At 25.4% G+C, this 18,225-nt stretch overlaps 1 protein-coding gene across 1 annotated transcript in view; it reads left to right on the forward strand.

The window, feature by feature from the left end:
• Window positions 1-10,820: 10,820 nt before the first annotated feature.
• The window catches only part of LOC106791052 (trehalase-like), a 25,032-nt gene continuing 17,627 nt past the window's right edge, over window positions 10,821-18,225 (forward strand). Inside the window, exons 1-2 of the mRNA XM_014756407.1 lie at window positions 10,821-10,931; window positions 11,958-12,067. Of these exons, the coding sequence (XP_014611893.1) occupies window positions 11,964-12,067 (104 nt within the window). The 5' untranslated portion in view covers window positions 10,821-10,931; window positions 11,958-11,963. The remainder of the gene's footprint in view (window positions 10,932-11,957; window positions 12,068-18,225) is intronic.

Below are 18,225 nucleotides of genomic sequence, written 5' to 3' on the forward strand. Positions count from 1 at the left end.
AATATAATAATCTTTAATTTGCTAAAAGAAAATAATATATTGAAAAATGTTAATAAAGAATTATAGGATATTTTCTTCCAACCTATTAAAATTTTTCTTTCTTTTTTCATTTTTTTTCTCTTCAGTCCTTCTATTTTATTTAATAACTTTCTTTTGATTAAAAAAAAAAAAAAAAAGAAAAAAAAATCCTCCTCTCAATCGACAATCTCTGATCTGGAAGAAACGAAAATAGTGAAATTTATTTTCTTTATTTTGATATTATTCTACGTGAAGTTTTTTATCTCGGATAATAATATACTAGAACAAAATATAGGTAATAAAATAGTATTATCTTGTTTTTTTTATATCTACATGAGGGTACTACATTATCGAATTTAAATTCATACAATTATTTTTAACGATGTTCTTTGAAAAAAAAAAATGAAAGAGAATAATAAAATAAAAATATCTTTTCGGGTTTATCTCGATTTGTCAAATATCGACAGTTGTGTCAATTTGTTGTTTACAATGTTTGTGCATATACTCCCCCATTTATGTATACAGAGTGTGTTTCGCTAAAAATAATCATGTATTTTTTTTTAACGATTAATAATTAATAACGAAGTAATCACGTTAACGAGGAAATAAATCTTTCACTCGCAAATAAATATAATAAATCAACGTTAACACAGAATAATAATGTCATTATTATTATCGATATAAATAATATCACACGCAAAAGTTAAATAAATACAAATTTATTATAATTTTAAGGAAAAAACTATTCGAATAAATAGAACAAAAGTCATCGTTTACTTTTTATATAATTTACCAATGTTTCAAATTATTCTTAAAAATGATTAAAAGTCTACGATAATTTTATTAAAAAAAAAGAAAAAGAAAGAAAGAGAGAGAGACAGAGAGAGATATATATAGGGTAAACGAAAGTACGAGAAAATAATTACTTTTGAAAATGAGATAGTAATTTTGTTAACGAAAGCAACAATCACAATGATGAGAATATCCAGGATAAAAATATTCACTATGTTAATTATAATAATCCGGAAATCGATTGGATCGTAGGGTAGCATGGAACGTAGAGAAAAAAAGATCAAGAAAATAGATGAATAGAAAAGAAATGAAAATAGAAAGTGTGATTTTGAACGTAGTTGTTCATTGAATATTCTATATACGATTCATTAATATTATACCATCGAATGATTAATATGATCGGAACCTTGTACGCGTCCGCGATATTAAAATTTGTTCAAGTTCGTTCGTGTAAAAATTCGTAGAAAATTGTTGCTGCGACCGTCGGTATAAATAAATAAATAAATAAATAAATAAATACCTATACATTTCATGAAATATTCATTAAAGGTATAAGGAAGTATTTAAAAACGTTGAATAGTTTTTTTAAAATAATTTTCGTTAAAGGTATCGTCGATGATAATGATTTTTCGTGAATTTGTTCTTATCGAACTATTGCAAATTTGCACATCATCGAAAACGATTATTGTCACAAACGATGATTACTATTCCGATTATTTCCTAGAAAAGGTTTTTCTTTTTTTCCTTCTTGGTATTTCATATCTTTTTAGCCAGTATTCGCATAAGTGATATATAGTAAATTTGATGATATGTGGGAAAACACAGATGACGATTAAAATTCCTTTCTTTTCATTTTTTTTATTTTTGTTTCTTCCTCAACGTATGATAATTAATTGGAATGTTTAAATGTGTCCTTGAGTCAGCCAAAAATCCGTGACGTTTTGTTAAACGTTACAAAAAAAAAAAAACGAGATAAAAGTTGTATCTAAAATGTAAATGTGTGATGATAAGTTATATTGTCGAGGTATATATAACCATATATGTACAATGTGTACATATACTTATGTATCTATATACATGAAATGCGTTGTTTCGGTTAACAGGTAGTAATTAATCGTGATACCTTTCAAGGCTCGACGTAGACCGATTGTATGTTAGCAAAGGAGATTATTTTTGTTAAACAATTACCCTAAAAAAAAAGAAAAGAAAATCCCTAAGTCATATACATTCGTTTTCAATTATTATTGACAAATTTTTTGTGGATCTATATAATATTAATATTTAATAATAATATATTTAAATGAAAAAAATAAAAAAACACGTTCTCTAATGTAATACCATGAAATAATAATTTATTAGTAAAAATAGACTCGCGTATATAAAAAATAATAATAAAAATAATAATGATAAATAATGCATTATTTTGCAAGAATTGAAGGAATACATATTCATGGTTTTAAAATGATTTGTTAAAGTACCATTTAATTCAAAGATATTATTAATGTTTATATTATAATATTATAACATATATATATTATATCAGTTGAGATTTTGCTATTTGTAATAGAATTAATGACGGCATGGGTTTGTCGCGTAATCCTTTACAAAGTATCGCTGGTAATTTTGAGATAAATGATAACGTAAAGGGAAACGTTGAAAAAGGTATTGGCATACCGTTCGCGTTATAACGAGCAATCCGGTTTTACTACGTGCTGAGAAAGCCCACGTTATAGAAGTTGGAAAAATAGCTGACATGAGCTTACGAAAAAGAGAAAGAAATAGTAGTGCAAATAGTCGTGATTTCTTCGGATGATCTAAAATATTATTTCGAAAAATTGCCAATATGATATATAATATTTCCTGAACATTTCTATATTTTCATGGTTTTTTTTATAAAACATTTGTCAGACAAAATTCGACGATATAATAGTTGAACAAAAAATGTTCGATAATTAATCAAATAAATATATTAACTATAGTGTGATCATTTTTAAATTAAATATATTATATTATCATATTTATTAATTATACACAATCGTCGATGACATAATGTTGCTTTGCAATCGTAGCTCGATAAATCGGAAAACCATTCTGTATTTGACGTATGCAAATTTTCAATACAAAATTTAAATATCTTATCTCTAGAGATAATTGCTACTATACATATCGAATATTCTAACCATCGTGTTATTCTTTTTAACCGGACAATCTTAATCATTGGTTATTTAAAATTCATTGTGAATATATTTTACATTCTTACGTATTTAACAACTACTTGTTTTTATTCTTACGTGTGCAATATACACATACTCGCGTATCACGGGTTATTAAATGAAACGAAATTAATTATATACCATGTTTAACGTAACAAACGTTTTCTACATTATATTACAAAGATATGTAAAATATCTTATTTCTCAAACGTAATCATATTTCAAGATTACAAAATTACCATTGCATAAGATACTAATTAAATTATAAACATCCGGTTATATGTCAATTGTTACCATTGATACTTTTCTTTTTTATTTTTTTTTATAGTACTTCATTATTATTTTCATATTAAATTAAACATTCGTATTATCGATATTTTACACGATATGATGGAAAAAAAAGAAAAACAAAAAGAAAAAGACACGGAATATTCTATCAATACGGTTCGAGTATTAAATACGTAGGACGCGTAAAAAGGATTCTATTAAAAAAAAAGAGAAAAGAGAAAAGAAACAAAAAAACTAACGGAATATAAAAAACATTCTAATCGCGTTGTAGATATATACGCTTCGTTCGATGAGAAAAGTGGTCCCTCTTTTCAATCTATCTCTATTTTTTATTCTCTTTTTGTTAAAATAATGAATTCCTATTCGTAACGTCTAGTATACCCATGTATATTTATATATATATATATATATATATATATACATATGTACCTATATCGAAACTTGATTCTCGGGAAAAATCAATCAACGTATGAAATACCTTTCAGGGATGAGTTAGTTACTTGGATAGTGGAGACAATTTCAAGCTTTTAGTTTTAAAAAAGAAAAATTAAAAAAAAACAAAATATATATATATATATTTCATACATAATATATTATTTTAATATAATATTTAATATTATATATATAATTTCTTTTCTCTTTCTCTCTCTCTTTCTAATTCTACAAAAATAAAATATAAATATGAATAATAAAAATATCTATAATAACACGAATGTAGATTTAAAATTCGCGCTTATTGTCATTCGTTGTAAAAAAATAAAAAAAAAACAAATAAAAGAAGAAAGCTCTCGTTACATTCGCATAATGAAGAATTTCGCGTAAACGACTTTTCCTTTCTTTTTTTTTTCTTCTTTTTTTTTTTTTTGGTTGATTTTATTAGTGATAAATCTTGTATGCAAATATCTAGGAACGTTTCATCGGCAGTTTGCATCGGAAATGAGTCTACGCTGATCGAATAAAACTTGGCGACGAGAATCGATAGGCGTTATTTTTCCTTTGTCTTTTTTTCCATCCCCATGCAACTCCCCCCTCCCCGAAAAAAGAACCAATGAGTTTGCTCTAGGACAAATTCTAAAGCTTCCACTACCCTCCTCCCCGTCGCCTTTTACTTACCCCTTCCTATTTCTATTTCTATTACACTTTTCCCTTTTCTTTCTATCCTTGTTTTTTCTTTGTTTTTATCTTTATCTTTATTTATATCTTCTCTCTCTTTCTCTAATTATACAAATGAAATGGTAATTAACTAAATTAATATTAAATTAACTAATTAATTAATTAATTAACTCTCGTGGAAAACAAACAATGGAATAAAGGGGAATGGTGTAAAAGTCGTAGACGGTGGGCACGTACTTGGACTAAGAATTAATTTGTCGGTTGTTAAACTAATTCCACAATGTGGGAAAAAAAAGGGAGAAACATTGTGAAAATATCGTAAGTTTAGCGGGAAATTAAGGTAATTAGTTTTACTCGAATGCATTAGTTTTTAACCTTAATGCATTTTTTTTTTTTGTTATACTTAGTTTTAACGTTGATGCATTTTGCGTTTGTTTTTGTTTTATTTATTTCCCTTCGTAAACAAACAACAATTCGATTATCTATTCCTCTTTTTTTCTCTTTACTTTTCTAATTAGTTACTATATATCAAAGGAATTTTATTTTTTTTTCATTTTCATATCATTAACAGACAGAAGAAAAATTTATTACATTTATTAATATTTTCAAGAATGATTAATGGTTGCGTTTTGTTTTTCTCTTTTTGTTTAACTTAAAATTCGGCACTTATTTTTTCCCTTTTTATTTAAATATAGTTACGTAAATTTATTTCTTATAAAAATAAAAAAAACCTGAAATATTTACTTAACGTATTAAATGGTGATCGAATGTATTTTATTGGCATTATTATTAAAAAAAAAAAATAAAATAAAGAAATATTACAAAATTTACAATAATTTAACGACACAGTGAATAGGATAACGTGTGTATTATTAATTTATAAAAAAAAGTTCAATTAAAATGCGATATTAATTACGATGTTGAACAAAAGTTATCGATTAGATTACGAATATAATTAGAAATAATTAGATCACGACTAATACGTTATTTTATATATATATATATATATACGTCCTCGTAAAATAAAATCAAGCTGAGATTTATTTTATGTATCATTAAAATTTCTCTTAAAGCACACGTTCGTTTGGTGTGGTCTCATTAATACTTATCACCATAATATGTGAACACAAGCATTTGTGGTACTTCGAGGTTTGAGTGACCCTCGTAAAGTGGGCTATCGTAACATTCATCCTCGAACCGCTTATCTATTATAAGTGATGTCAAAAGTAAGATACGAAGTATACACATACACGCACAAAAAATAAAAGGATACTCACTCCTTCGAATTATAAAGTCGGTAATTTTTTGGAACAACTGATTACTCTTGTATATATTTCAATAAAATATAATCAATTTAAATGTTGAAATAATTTTTTCTTTGTAAGTATTTTATCGCTAATATTTATATCAATATTTGTCATTAGCAAAAATACGATATATAATATATATATATATATATATGTACTACTTTTTTTGGTTAACTGGGTCGAGGTAATCGATACGGACATTTGAAATTTCACGTATAATTAACAAAATAACTTTAAAATACTTGAAATATATTTGAATGATGAATATATCTTAAAACTATAACCATTAATATTTTAATAAGAACTAATATGAATAGGGTAATTAACATTTTTTAAACAAAATATACATGCGTCGAGATTGATAATCGAATAAAAAAGTAAATGAATAACTCATCTTAAATTTATTTTATCGTAATAAATATAAATAAATAATAAAATGTAAAATATAGATCAAACGTTATTTTGTAAGGTAAATCCTAATCAAAGAGTGATTAATTTAAACGCAAAATAATTTTCCAAACATGCTTTAAGCTTTACTTATACGATATAACATAATTCAATTGATTCATAAAAAAGTAACCGATAGATATTCCCACGCTTGAAGTTTTAGATGATTCATCAATGGGTTTTTATCTACTATAAACATAATTTACTACTTTCAATTATCAATAGTAGTAGATAGTAATTTTAAATGAATGAAATGATATCTTATAAGATACCTAATATATTGAAAAATCTTAAACACACATATTTATTATATATATAATTATAACAATTTATTAAATATAATATAATTAACGAATTAATAAATGAATGATATTATTATATTTATGAAAATAAATAACAAAAGACAAATAAATTTTTTCTTTAATATCTCCTCGTACGGAATGTTTCATAAAGGTTTCATTATGTTCGAGAAACTATTAATTAGATTAAATTTAGTTCATTAGCTTGTATAAGATATGATAGGAGGTAACGTTATGAATTTTGCATAAGATAACTTTAACAAAATTTTCCCCGTGAGAGAAATCTCTATCTCTCTCTCGTTCTCTCTTTCTAGAACTTTGACAGACAAATGTTTTATTATTTTCAAAAAGTCCCCCAACGTTTTAGGATATACTTTACGCAATCTGTGTGTCTTTACGTGATTTACGTGATTTCTCATAGTTTTTTTTTCCTAAAATGATCTAATGTAAGTAGTAAGTAAAACAAAATTGACTTTAAATTCTTGTAACTACAGAACTTTTTCATTTAATATCAGACCACCATAAATTTTACATTTCTTTTTTATTCAACTTTTCTCAAAGGGTTACTTTATTCTAGGAATAAAAGAAAAGATAATGAAATACCTAATAATTTCGAGTGTCTCGTATCTTTGTAATTTATACGTTTGGATAAGACTTTTACAAATTTATTGATAAGAAAAAATAAATAAAATCAATAGACACGTAATTTTTCTTATCCGTGTTTATTCGGATTAATAATTTCTGCCCTTTCTTTTTACAGGTGTTTCAATTTATCGTAAAACTAAATTGTATAATTTATCTCACTATTAAACATATTCGATTTCTGTTAATAATTAAAAAAAATAAAAATAGAAATTAAAGATCATTCATGAATCATATTATGAATCAAATTGAATTACACTATATGTATATATATATATATATATATATTATATAATAATAATAATTTAAACAGGATTTATGAAATTATCGTTCCAATCTAATTAATTACTCATTCATCGGATTTATGACCTCGAGTATTTTTTATAACGAGTATTGACAATACGTAAGAATAAAGTGTTTCCCTATTTTACGTCTACGTAATATTTTTGTTTCGTATGAATAAGGATGCACACGTAAGTTAAGATCCTTCGGATAACAATCGATCAAACAGGACTTCGAACGGTAATTAGGATGTAAGGCACAACACGTTTTAACGCGGAAATTTATTCCACGCAAGATTCGTAAAATGATATGAGTGTATAGGATATATATATATCTTTACTCCAAGTATAATAAAATTCATGCAAATTCACGACAATGAATCGTTAGATGAATTAATCATTAATAAAATGAATTAAAAATTAAACAATATTAACACATTGTTAATCAATAAAAATTATACTCGTGTGTTCGCGTATAGAAACAATTTGTATAATTATTAAATCATTTAAAGTGTCAAATTATCAATTTATAAACGTTGATAAAGTTTAATTGAAATATTAAGTATTAAATAATTACTTAATTATCTCTCTCTATATTTTATTTATGATGTTTAATAATGTTTTATTTATATATTAATTATTCCTTTATAGAACTTCTAATTTTTTTTTTCATTTAATATACAATATAACGTATTAAGTTTTTATATATGCAGTATAATAATCAGTAAACGCGTAGTGTTAAATTATTTTCATTTTATTATCAATTTATCATATAAATTTGTTGATTTGATTTATTGTTACTATTACTATCAATGTAATTATATAAAATAAATTTTACCAATGAAATAATCTCATATTAAAAATTCAAAATAAAACATATGTATATATATATATAGAATTATTGGAAAACTTTTTAAATTAACAGGAAATGGTAGGAAATTAACTCCAAATGTAAGTTCTATACAAACTCTAGTTGCAATTAATGGCCAAAGTAGAACCAAAACAATTTCACGTAAATGGGTGCTTTAATAAGGTTGCAAATATACAGTCTAAGCGACATTGAAATTTATGTAATCGACGAAGAAATTATTGTCGCGTATTTTCAGTTAATTATCAGCCTCATTTATTTAATATAAATATAATAAAAATAAAAATGTAAAAGAAAAGAAAAATATCAAACATTCTATGAAAGAAGATTATATTTTAATATAAAAATACTTTAATAAGAATATTTTCACAATAAGTTTAAAAATAAATATTTTACGCGTGTTACATAAGATACAGATTTAAAATAATTAATATTTATTCCTATGAGAGAAAATCATTAATATTGATCGCGTTTTGTTAGTACCAGTCATATAATTATTTTAATAAAAATTCACAGGAAAATAATAGATATACAAGAGTAGTAATATTCGTGGAATAACAATTTCAAGTAAATTTCGTTTATTTCAAGTGAAAAATGGTTAAAGTTCGATAAGGTGTCGTTGATAAGGTATTTGGAACGTTAAATATTTATGCGAATAATTATTTTGCAAAACGACCGTTTTGTGTCGACCATCGTAATAAAATGTTCGATATTCTTTGGACCGTTTTAAAAAAAAAGAAAACAAATTAACGAATATACGAGAATAAAAAAAATATAAATCGGGAATGAATGGGGGAGGGGGAGAGGAAAAAAATTACGTACAATTCATATTTTCATTTACTTGCACGATTATAAATTCTATCAATCATTTTCTTAAATTTCACTTTGCAAAAGATACGAAACGTAAATCTGACCTAAAAATGAAGTTACAGTTTTTATAGTATACTAATATAATATAATATACTATATATAATTAGTATACTTGTTATATTATATTTTGTATATATAATATATACTATAATAATATATTTATTATATTAAATGATCATTAAAATAAAAAATTTATATTGTAGAGTAAAACAAACGTAAAGATAAAAATATAAGTAATAGTTTGGCGAGAATGTTCTGTTTTAATTTGTGATTATCAGATGTGTTTATGGTAAATCTTCATTATCGTAGGCATCCTTGAGAGAAGCTCGTGTCTATGTAAGAAAAATTTATTATCCCAGAAGATGCTTTTAATTTATGTTTCTTCGTTTTCCTTCCGTTTCTTATTAAACTCAACAGTTTTACATTAAATATTATTGTTTAAGCATTCGAATCTCATTGTCAAATGAGGACGTCTAGGTTTCTAGAGGAATATTTATCATCGAGTGACCATCAGATAAACGAATATTTTTTTGTTATAACAAATGCGTAAACGAAAGTTATACAATTTAAAAATCCAATAAAATGACCAAAACTTACGAAACTTCAATAATATTTCTAATGTAATGGCAGAGTTTATATATTGTTGTTTTTTTTAATTGGATTCGCTGTAAATTAAATCTTACATGTTATTCGATATAACAATAATTTTCTAATTAAATTCGACATTGATAAATAATTTTTACGCGAATTAACATATACATAAATAAATATTTTAGCTTACGTTATCGTTGAAGTTTTTAATTCATTTAATCAAAATCAAATGTCTAAATTAAGCATTTAAACTACGAAAACTAGTAATTTTTTTTGTTTTTTTTTTTTTTTTTAATGTCTGCTTTTATTCTTTCCACAAAAATACTCGTAGTTATACTTTTCTTATCGTTTTCTATATTATAAAAATCAATATTCCGTTACTCGTACTTTTCTATCGGATCTATAATCTACGAATGAAATTACAATTTCATACTTTAACTATCAACCTTTCGTTAATACTTATATTATCCAGTAATAGTTACCTTCTTTCGTACATTAACACAGATCATGATATAACTGAGTTTTGAAAGTGGCATAAGTCACTTTTTCTTCTGCTTTTTTTTTTTTTAAAAATGAAAAGATACCGTTCAATTGTAATTAGTGTTGCCATTAACTAAATTTTTTTGAAAAAGTGATTTATGCTACTATCAAAATAAACGGCTCAATTATTTCATATCTAAATTGTTATTTTTTTCATGAAAAAAAGAATTATATTTTTATTAACACCTGATAAAAATACTCTTCAAGTATTATCATCGATCGTAAGTTTTATTATCCTTTGAAAATTCCATTAACGAACCAAAAAAAAAATACATATATATCTCCTTTAATCGTTCTTATCATCCTGAAACAGAAAAAAAAAATTCAAACCAATCGAAGGAGAAAAAAATCGAAAAGATATATGGTAGCGTAAGCGTGTGATATGATAGATACCGTTTGAACGGTGCTGATGAAGTTTGCACAGAAATTGTAATCGTTGACCAATCGGCAGGGAGGCACGTCGGGCGATTGGCCAATCAACGAGCGGTTCTTATCGTACCGCGTACGAAATATCGAGTATATAAACACTTATCTTGCTAAGTTAAAACCTGAGTTAGTCAAACAGGTACACGTCGCGTTGGTTATTGTTACTCGTGTAAAAAAAAGAAAGAAAGAGAGGGAGAGAGAAAGAAGACAATTAAGAAATAATACCCGTATAAAGAGTAAGATAGAAAAATAACAAGAGAAACAGAGAGAGAAGAAGATAATTAAGAAATTATATTTGTATAAGAGTAAAAAAAAGAAAGAAAAAGAGAAAAAAATAAAGAAAAATAAGGGAATAGAGAAATAAAAAAAGAAAAAAAAAACAAAAAGGAAAAAAGATAGTAAGAAGATAATTAAGAAATTATATCCGTATAAGAGTAAAAAAAAAAAGAAATAATAAAAAACAATAAGGGGATAGAGAAAGACAGACAGAGAGATAAAGAGTTCGAAGGTGAAAACAGATAAAAAAGAAAGAAAGAAAGAGAAAAAAAAAAGGAGATTAATGCTCGTTTCAAATTCTTAGAAAAAGATATTCTATATACACACAGAACAAGAAGAAGAAAAATAAAATAAAATATAATAAATAAAAAGAGAAGAAGAAGAAGGAAAAGGGGAAGAGAGAGAAAGGGTTTTATACCTTGTATTGGGTTACTATAATTTGTTAGAAGGTTGTCGTTCACTTTATCCAAAGGTATGAGAAAGAGAGATAGATAGATAAGAGTGAAAGAACAGTCAAGGAATCTGCGGTCGGTGAGCGGATGTTGTTTCTCTCTCTTTCTCTCTCATACTAATTCTCTTTCTTTTTCTCTCTCTCATTCTTACTTTATCCAACTCAAACGAGTATATCGTAGTTAATAGTCGGCGTGTCAGTCGATTGACCGATCGTTGCACGACTCGGATCGGTTTGGCGGGTGTCGTTGTTAATTTTTAAAACGGGGAAAAAAACTGACACATATACGCATACGCGCGCACACGCGTGTGATCGTAAATTCTTTTTAAAAAAAAAAAAAACAAAATACCCCCGAAAAAAAGAAGGATTAAAAAAAAAAATTAATCCCAAAGTTCTCTCTACAGTGGCACAACGTATATCATTTCGTCATTATTTTCTTCTCTACTGTGAAAACTCTTATAAAAGATAAAAAAACGTAACTTATCAATATAAATAATTAATAGTAAAAATAAATAATTAATAATAAATAATATAGATCGAAATGGCTATTGGAATTTTATTGATTTCGGCTGCTACAATTGTTGCTTTGGGCAATGCTGCTTCCATTGGCAGTACGAACAGCAAGGTCACGGACGATTGTACCAGGTAAGCGAAAGGAAAATCTGAAGGTCTTTCTTTCGAACTCCAATAATTTAGATTTATAATATAATCCTTTAAACTCGTTCGATACGATAATAATATATATATACTATGAATTTATTAAATGTTGTATCATTTTTAATGAACTACGTTTTGCATTCTATGATTTCTTTTTCTTCTATTATTTTTTCTTCTTCCTTCATATGAAAAAAAAAAAAAAGAAAAAAACAATTAGAGGAAATGAAAATTGCATCCTCGTTTATTTAATTTTGTTATCTTTTTCTTCATTGTTATTATTCTTACATTATGAAAGAGATTAATGTTTGTCTTTCATGCGAGAAACGTAAGAAAAAGCCTCGCTATGTATATTTCGTATTCTACATTTAAGTTTGCAATGAGTAAAGACAAATAGATTTATACGAAATGTTTCTTTTCGATTCCGTACACCTGTTCGTTACTCGAGTTTCTCTTTGCTCGATAGAAAAAAAAAAACGAAAAAGAAAAACTTAAAATGTAACGTTGTTGCTATTCGTTAAATTGTGACCATTTCAAAATGCAAATGCTTAATGTTATCATTTTTTTTTTCTTTTTTTTTTAATCAATTGAAAATACACGTACAGGAAATACGACATTTCTGTGCGATCGAAGAAAATAATTATCGTGTACTTATTTTTTTTTATATATGATTTGCCATTTGAAAAAAAAAGAAGACTGGAAAAATAAAAGAATAGTTCTCATATTCCTCTCAATCTAATCTTTTAGTTTTAAGTATATATTTTTAAGATAAGTATATACAAACATCGCATACCGAGATAAACTCTCTCACTTTGTTATCTGTTTTCGAAAACAATTTAAAAAAAATTATTTAATAAAAACGTACAGGGCATAGCATCTTGATTAAAAAAAAAAAAAAAAAAAAAAAAAAAAAAAAAAAAAAAAAAAAAAAAAAAAAAAATAGTAAAAAAAAAAAAAAATATTAGTTAAATAATATTACTTCGTTTATCAACTAACGTTGATAATTCCAAGGATAATCGGTCTAGTATAAAATGTCGATAATATTACTAGANTATTTTTAAGATAAGTATATACAAACATCGCATACCGAGATAAACTCTCTCACTTTGTTATCTGTTTTCGAAAACAATTTAAAAAAAATTATTTATGTGGTCTCTACGTGACTTTGCAAAATTTCCTAAAAAAAAAAAAAAAAAAAGCAAAAAAAAAAAGAAAAAAAGAAAAAGAAAAAAAATAGTAAAAAAAAATAGAAATATTAGTTAAATAATATTACTTCGTTTATCAACTAACGTTGATAATTCCAAGGATAATCGGTCTAGTATAAAATGTCGATAATATTACTAGACATATATATATATATATATAATAATATTCATGACTTTTAATGCACGAGCGGTTATTATTATTTTTTGTTCTTTCTTTATTTTTGTCTCGTCGCAATAATAAATAACCAAACGTATTTTGGACTCTTTATTAATCGCGGTTTCGACTGTTTCTCGATAAAAAAAAAGAAATTTTTTTATCGATCATATTATAAGTACGATATAATTCGTTTGTTCATTTAATTCCGTACGATTTGAAAATTAAATTGCCAATTTGATATAATTCATTTCAAAATATATATCATTTCCTGTCGAAACAATTGTACTTTTTACATTTCATCAATCCTTTTTTTTATTCTTCGATTTGTAATTTCAAGTAATCTAATGTGCAAGTTATCCATACTTTCATCTAACGATAATAAATCTTTCCTATCATAGTTCTAAGATAAAGAAAAGTTATCGATTACGAACGAGGAAAAGAAAAAAATTACCAACGATATTTATTATAATACATAAATATTTTAATCTGCCACTCGAATTATCGGATTTTTATCGTATGAGTTGTGTTTAATCGGTACATTTGTAAAAATCACACATTTATTTTTATAAATGTACTTTTCTATGACTTAGGTGTTTTTTTTTTATTTTTTTTTTGAATGAACTACTTTTACTGAAGTACATGTTCATTGTACATTAATCAATACAAACAAGGCATATCTCTGTTTGAAGTAACACGATTGTTATCTATTTTTTATTTAAATATCGTTTACTATGATGACGTGATTTATGTATGATCTTTAATATCCCATCAATTTGTAATTTAACACACATCATATTATTATTTTTTAATATTTATTGAATGTTCAAATTTGTAATATTTCAAATAGAATCAACGCATATGCATAAGATCATATTTTATCTCTCTTTATGACATTTTTATACAATCATATCTTTTATGAAAATAATCATACAATATTAATACGTGAAAATAATTATCTTCGGATACATGCTAAAATAATCGATAAAATAATGCTAACGCCTATTGTCATTGAAACAATATAAAATAATTGGAAATAATTTTGATAGAAAATCCTTAATTGGATTTAAAATCTGATAAATTGGATAAACTTTGATTAAAATTATCGCGTGATACACTTTTACGGGAAGAATTTTTTTTACAATACGCGTAGAGTTTGTCTACTTTTTGTTTTCTTTTTTTATTATTATTTTTTTTTTCTCAATTCACATCGCGAAAAAATAATTACAAATCGAATGAAAAAATTTGTCGAAAGAGAAAAGTACGAAAAAAAAGGGGACGCGTTGCGAACGATTTTTTTTTATTATAAATGAATTTTTAATTGTTCTTTTTTTTCTTTTTCTTCTTACAATCGCGGCTTTCCGAACAAAGTTTTTTATATCATCGTGGATTTGTCGTTAATAATATTGATTAATTATCATTGATAACGTTGATCATATACTTGAGGGGAAAATAGAAACACGTCGAGTTCGTACAAATTTGCAATTCAGAGATCGTTTCTTTCGTAATGCTCATTGATTAATAGCAATTAGAGGTAATAATGATTGTCTCATTAAATTTCTAAATTTATATCATTTACTATCGTCATTCTTTTTCTCTTCTGCTTATTCTTTTTCTGTATTTTTTGATTTTTTGATTTTTTCTTATTTCTTTGTAATTTTTTCCTTATTAAAATGTCAAAACACACTTAAATATAATATAACGATATACAATATACAAAAAAAAAATATAATAATATATATGTTTGTATATCATTACATTATAGTATTGTTATATTATTATATTATTGTATATGTATATATGTGTTATATATTATTATATAATAATAATAATAATAATATAAATATATTATATAGTTTTGATTTTTATATTTATATTTGTATTATTCACGATAATTATTATTAATAAATGTGGTAGGAATCCCATCAATTCAATTTTGCAAGTGTTGATTTCCATTGGTGGCGAACGATAACTGCGTAACATTGATTAACGATATTTATGCAAGTTAGGATAAGCGTAGTTATTCTCTGGAACATATATGGAAATTAACTTATCGCGAAAAGTGAGGGAAAAGAAAGAGGGAAAGAGCACATCTGTAAAACAAAAAAAAAAGAAAATTCCCAAAGGCTATCGACACTTGGATTTAATTTTTTCCCTTGTTATTTATTTTACATCTACGCTATACTTACTCAATCGATTCATTTTTATCGCGTTATAATGATCACATTTTTTAGGATTTTTTTTATTCGATCACACATTCAACAAATTTTGTTTCACTTAGAATCTGACCTTTCTTGTTTGGAACTTTGCATTAATAAAAAAAAAAGAAACTTATATTTTTATATCAAAGTAAGATAAAAGAAAATTATGTTTTTTTTTTCTAATAAAATAATTTTATTATTCCATTAATTTCTACTAATTGATATTTTTTTGTCTCATCTAAAAATTACTCTTTCATTAACACAACTTACAAATATATATAAAAAATTATTCGACATTTTTTAACATTGCTTTTTATAAATAACCGATCGAATAATCAACAATTCGCGTATCTATATTTCAATGGAAAATGAAAAAAAGAAGAAAGCTTCGTCCAATTAGCGATGATCTTTTTTTTTTGTTTTCTTTTATCTTCCTTCTTCCTTAATTTACATTTGATATTCGATAATTATATTGAATGATGATGCGATATCTCAAAAATGTGACCTCGAAAGTATATTAAAATCATACCCGAACTAAATAGAAACCGAGGTTATTTAAAGTGCCCTAACTAGTTTGTATTAGTTGAAATTCTTCGATGAAATGAGTTTGCGTGGCAACGACAATGACCTTTTGATGAAATCATAGGCAATTATGGTGATATTTATTATTTAAAAGATACGAATGGTGCTATTTGGCGCACCTCAATGCATGTAATGAATACAATGACGATAAATGCACAGTATTTTGATAAATATGCAATAAGTTACTTTCCATTTAAAGGAAAAACAAAATGAGAGTACACATTTCTCTTCGTTTTATTAACATAGGCGGGAAGGGGGTGTTGGGTACGTGAAATCGTAAAATATCATTGATTGTTATTATATTATCGATCAATATTGTGTTTGCAAGGAATACTCATAAAATCATTTCTAAAGGAATAATTTAAATAAATTACAAATAGAATTCTAACTTTTTGTCTTTTTTTCATCGTAAACGTTATTCTACATTTTCTTTCGACAATAGAAATGTGTATTTATTTATTCTCTAAATTAATAGATATAAAAATTGTATATATATATATATATGTTACCGTCGAAGCCGGAAATCAGTCATTGCAAGTCATTCCTCGGCATTGTTATCAATGCAAAGCGTCTTCAGACAAAGTCGGAAATAAGACTTTTTACAGAGTTTTTCATAAGCATTGAACATAATACTTTGATATTCTGTAGATTATATTTATATATATTAACACGACGTGACAAATATATTAATTTTTTTCTTTTTTTAATTGAAAATCAAAAAAATACTTTACCGAATTTTTTTCTTTTAATCTAAACTTACTTAGAAATAATTCAAGCCCTTTTTCTTCCACTTTCCTTTTTAACGAGTGACACCGAACAAAAGAATAAGAATCGTCCATTCTGAGAGAGGGGTGGGGGGAAGGTAAAATGTTTCTCATAATACCCAAAGGGCTGAGATTTGCGGTAGAATAGGGTTGGTTCAAACCGTTATAATGTCTCCATAAAGACTTGCTTTATGAGCAACAAAGGAAACAGTTTTATTGTAGAACTGTGTCTCTGTGTGTGTAATGTTGCTCACCAAAAAACTATCGTCCGAATAAAACGACTAAAGTTTATTGAAAATTTACCAAACACTGCAATATAATATTGTAACCGCGTTATCCTATTGATGATTAAACCATTCGATCGAGTATCAAAATTACTCGGTTTGTTTATATTTTATCAATAAAACTGGCAAAGATTATTATTTTTAATATCGGTAGTAATGACTATTAAACAAATAACGTTCACATTATCTTTGAGTAAAGATATATAATCTGATATAGGATTTTATCAACAAGAAAAATATTTCATTAAAAATCATTTATATTTATTACGATTTATAAACTTTATATAAAACATTAATAAACTAATATATTTTTCATCTAGCTCTCTCGGATAAATTTGATTAAAAAAAAAAATTAATAAATATAAAATTGTAAATTATAAAAAAAATAAATAAATAGAAAAAATACTGTAAGTAATTTCGTCAATTCGCATTAATATTTGATATAGATTTGTGTGTGTGTGTATGTGTGTATATACTTCTTGATAATTATATTAATTTAAGGAATTACGTTCAGTCCATTTGTCATTTATGTTAATAATAGATATTTCAGTTATATACTACTTAATATAAAATATGCTTCCGAGGATAGATGAATTACCTTTCTTCTATTATTGATGAGATATGGGATTCTCGTTAACGTGAAATATTGGCAAATCTGTGTAATGAAAGCAATTAAGAACGAACGAATGAACGTACATACGCGAACGAACTGAATTCGACGTGAATTTACGGAGGATTGTAATTCGACGGTCGTTATTATTTATCGATGTTGCCGTTTTATTTTGTCAAATTAAAACTGGCTCTATTTCATCGTCAGATTGTAACAACGACAAATGTTTGTTTCTTTTTTTTTTTTTTTTTTTTTTTTTTTTTTCCAACTAAAAGTACAACCTCATCTCAATCGTTCTATTTTCAATCATCTCGAATGATTATTAAAAAATAAAGAAAAAGAAAATCGG

Source organism: Polistes canadensis, unplaced genomic scaffold (genome assembly GCF_001313835.1).
Source record: "Polistes canadensis isolate GaletaPanama2010 unplaced genomic scaffold, ASM131383v1 scaffold_281, whole genome shotgun sequence".
In the NCBI taxonomy this organism is placed as follows: domain Eukaryota; kingdom Metazoa; phylum Arthropoda; class Insecta; order Hymenoptera; family Vespidae; genus Polistes; species Polistes canadensis.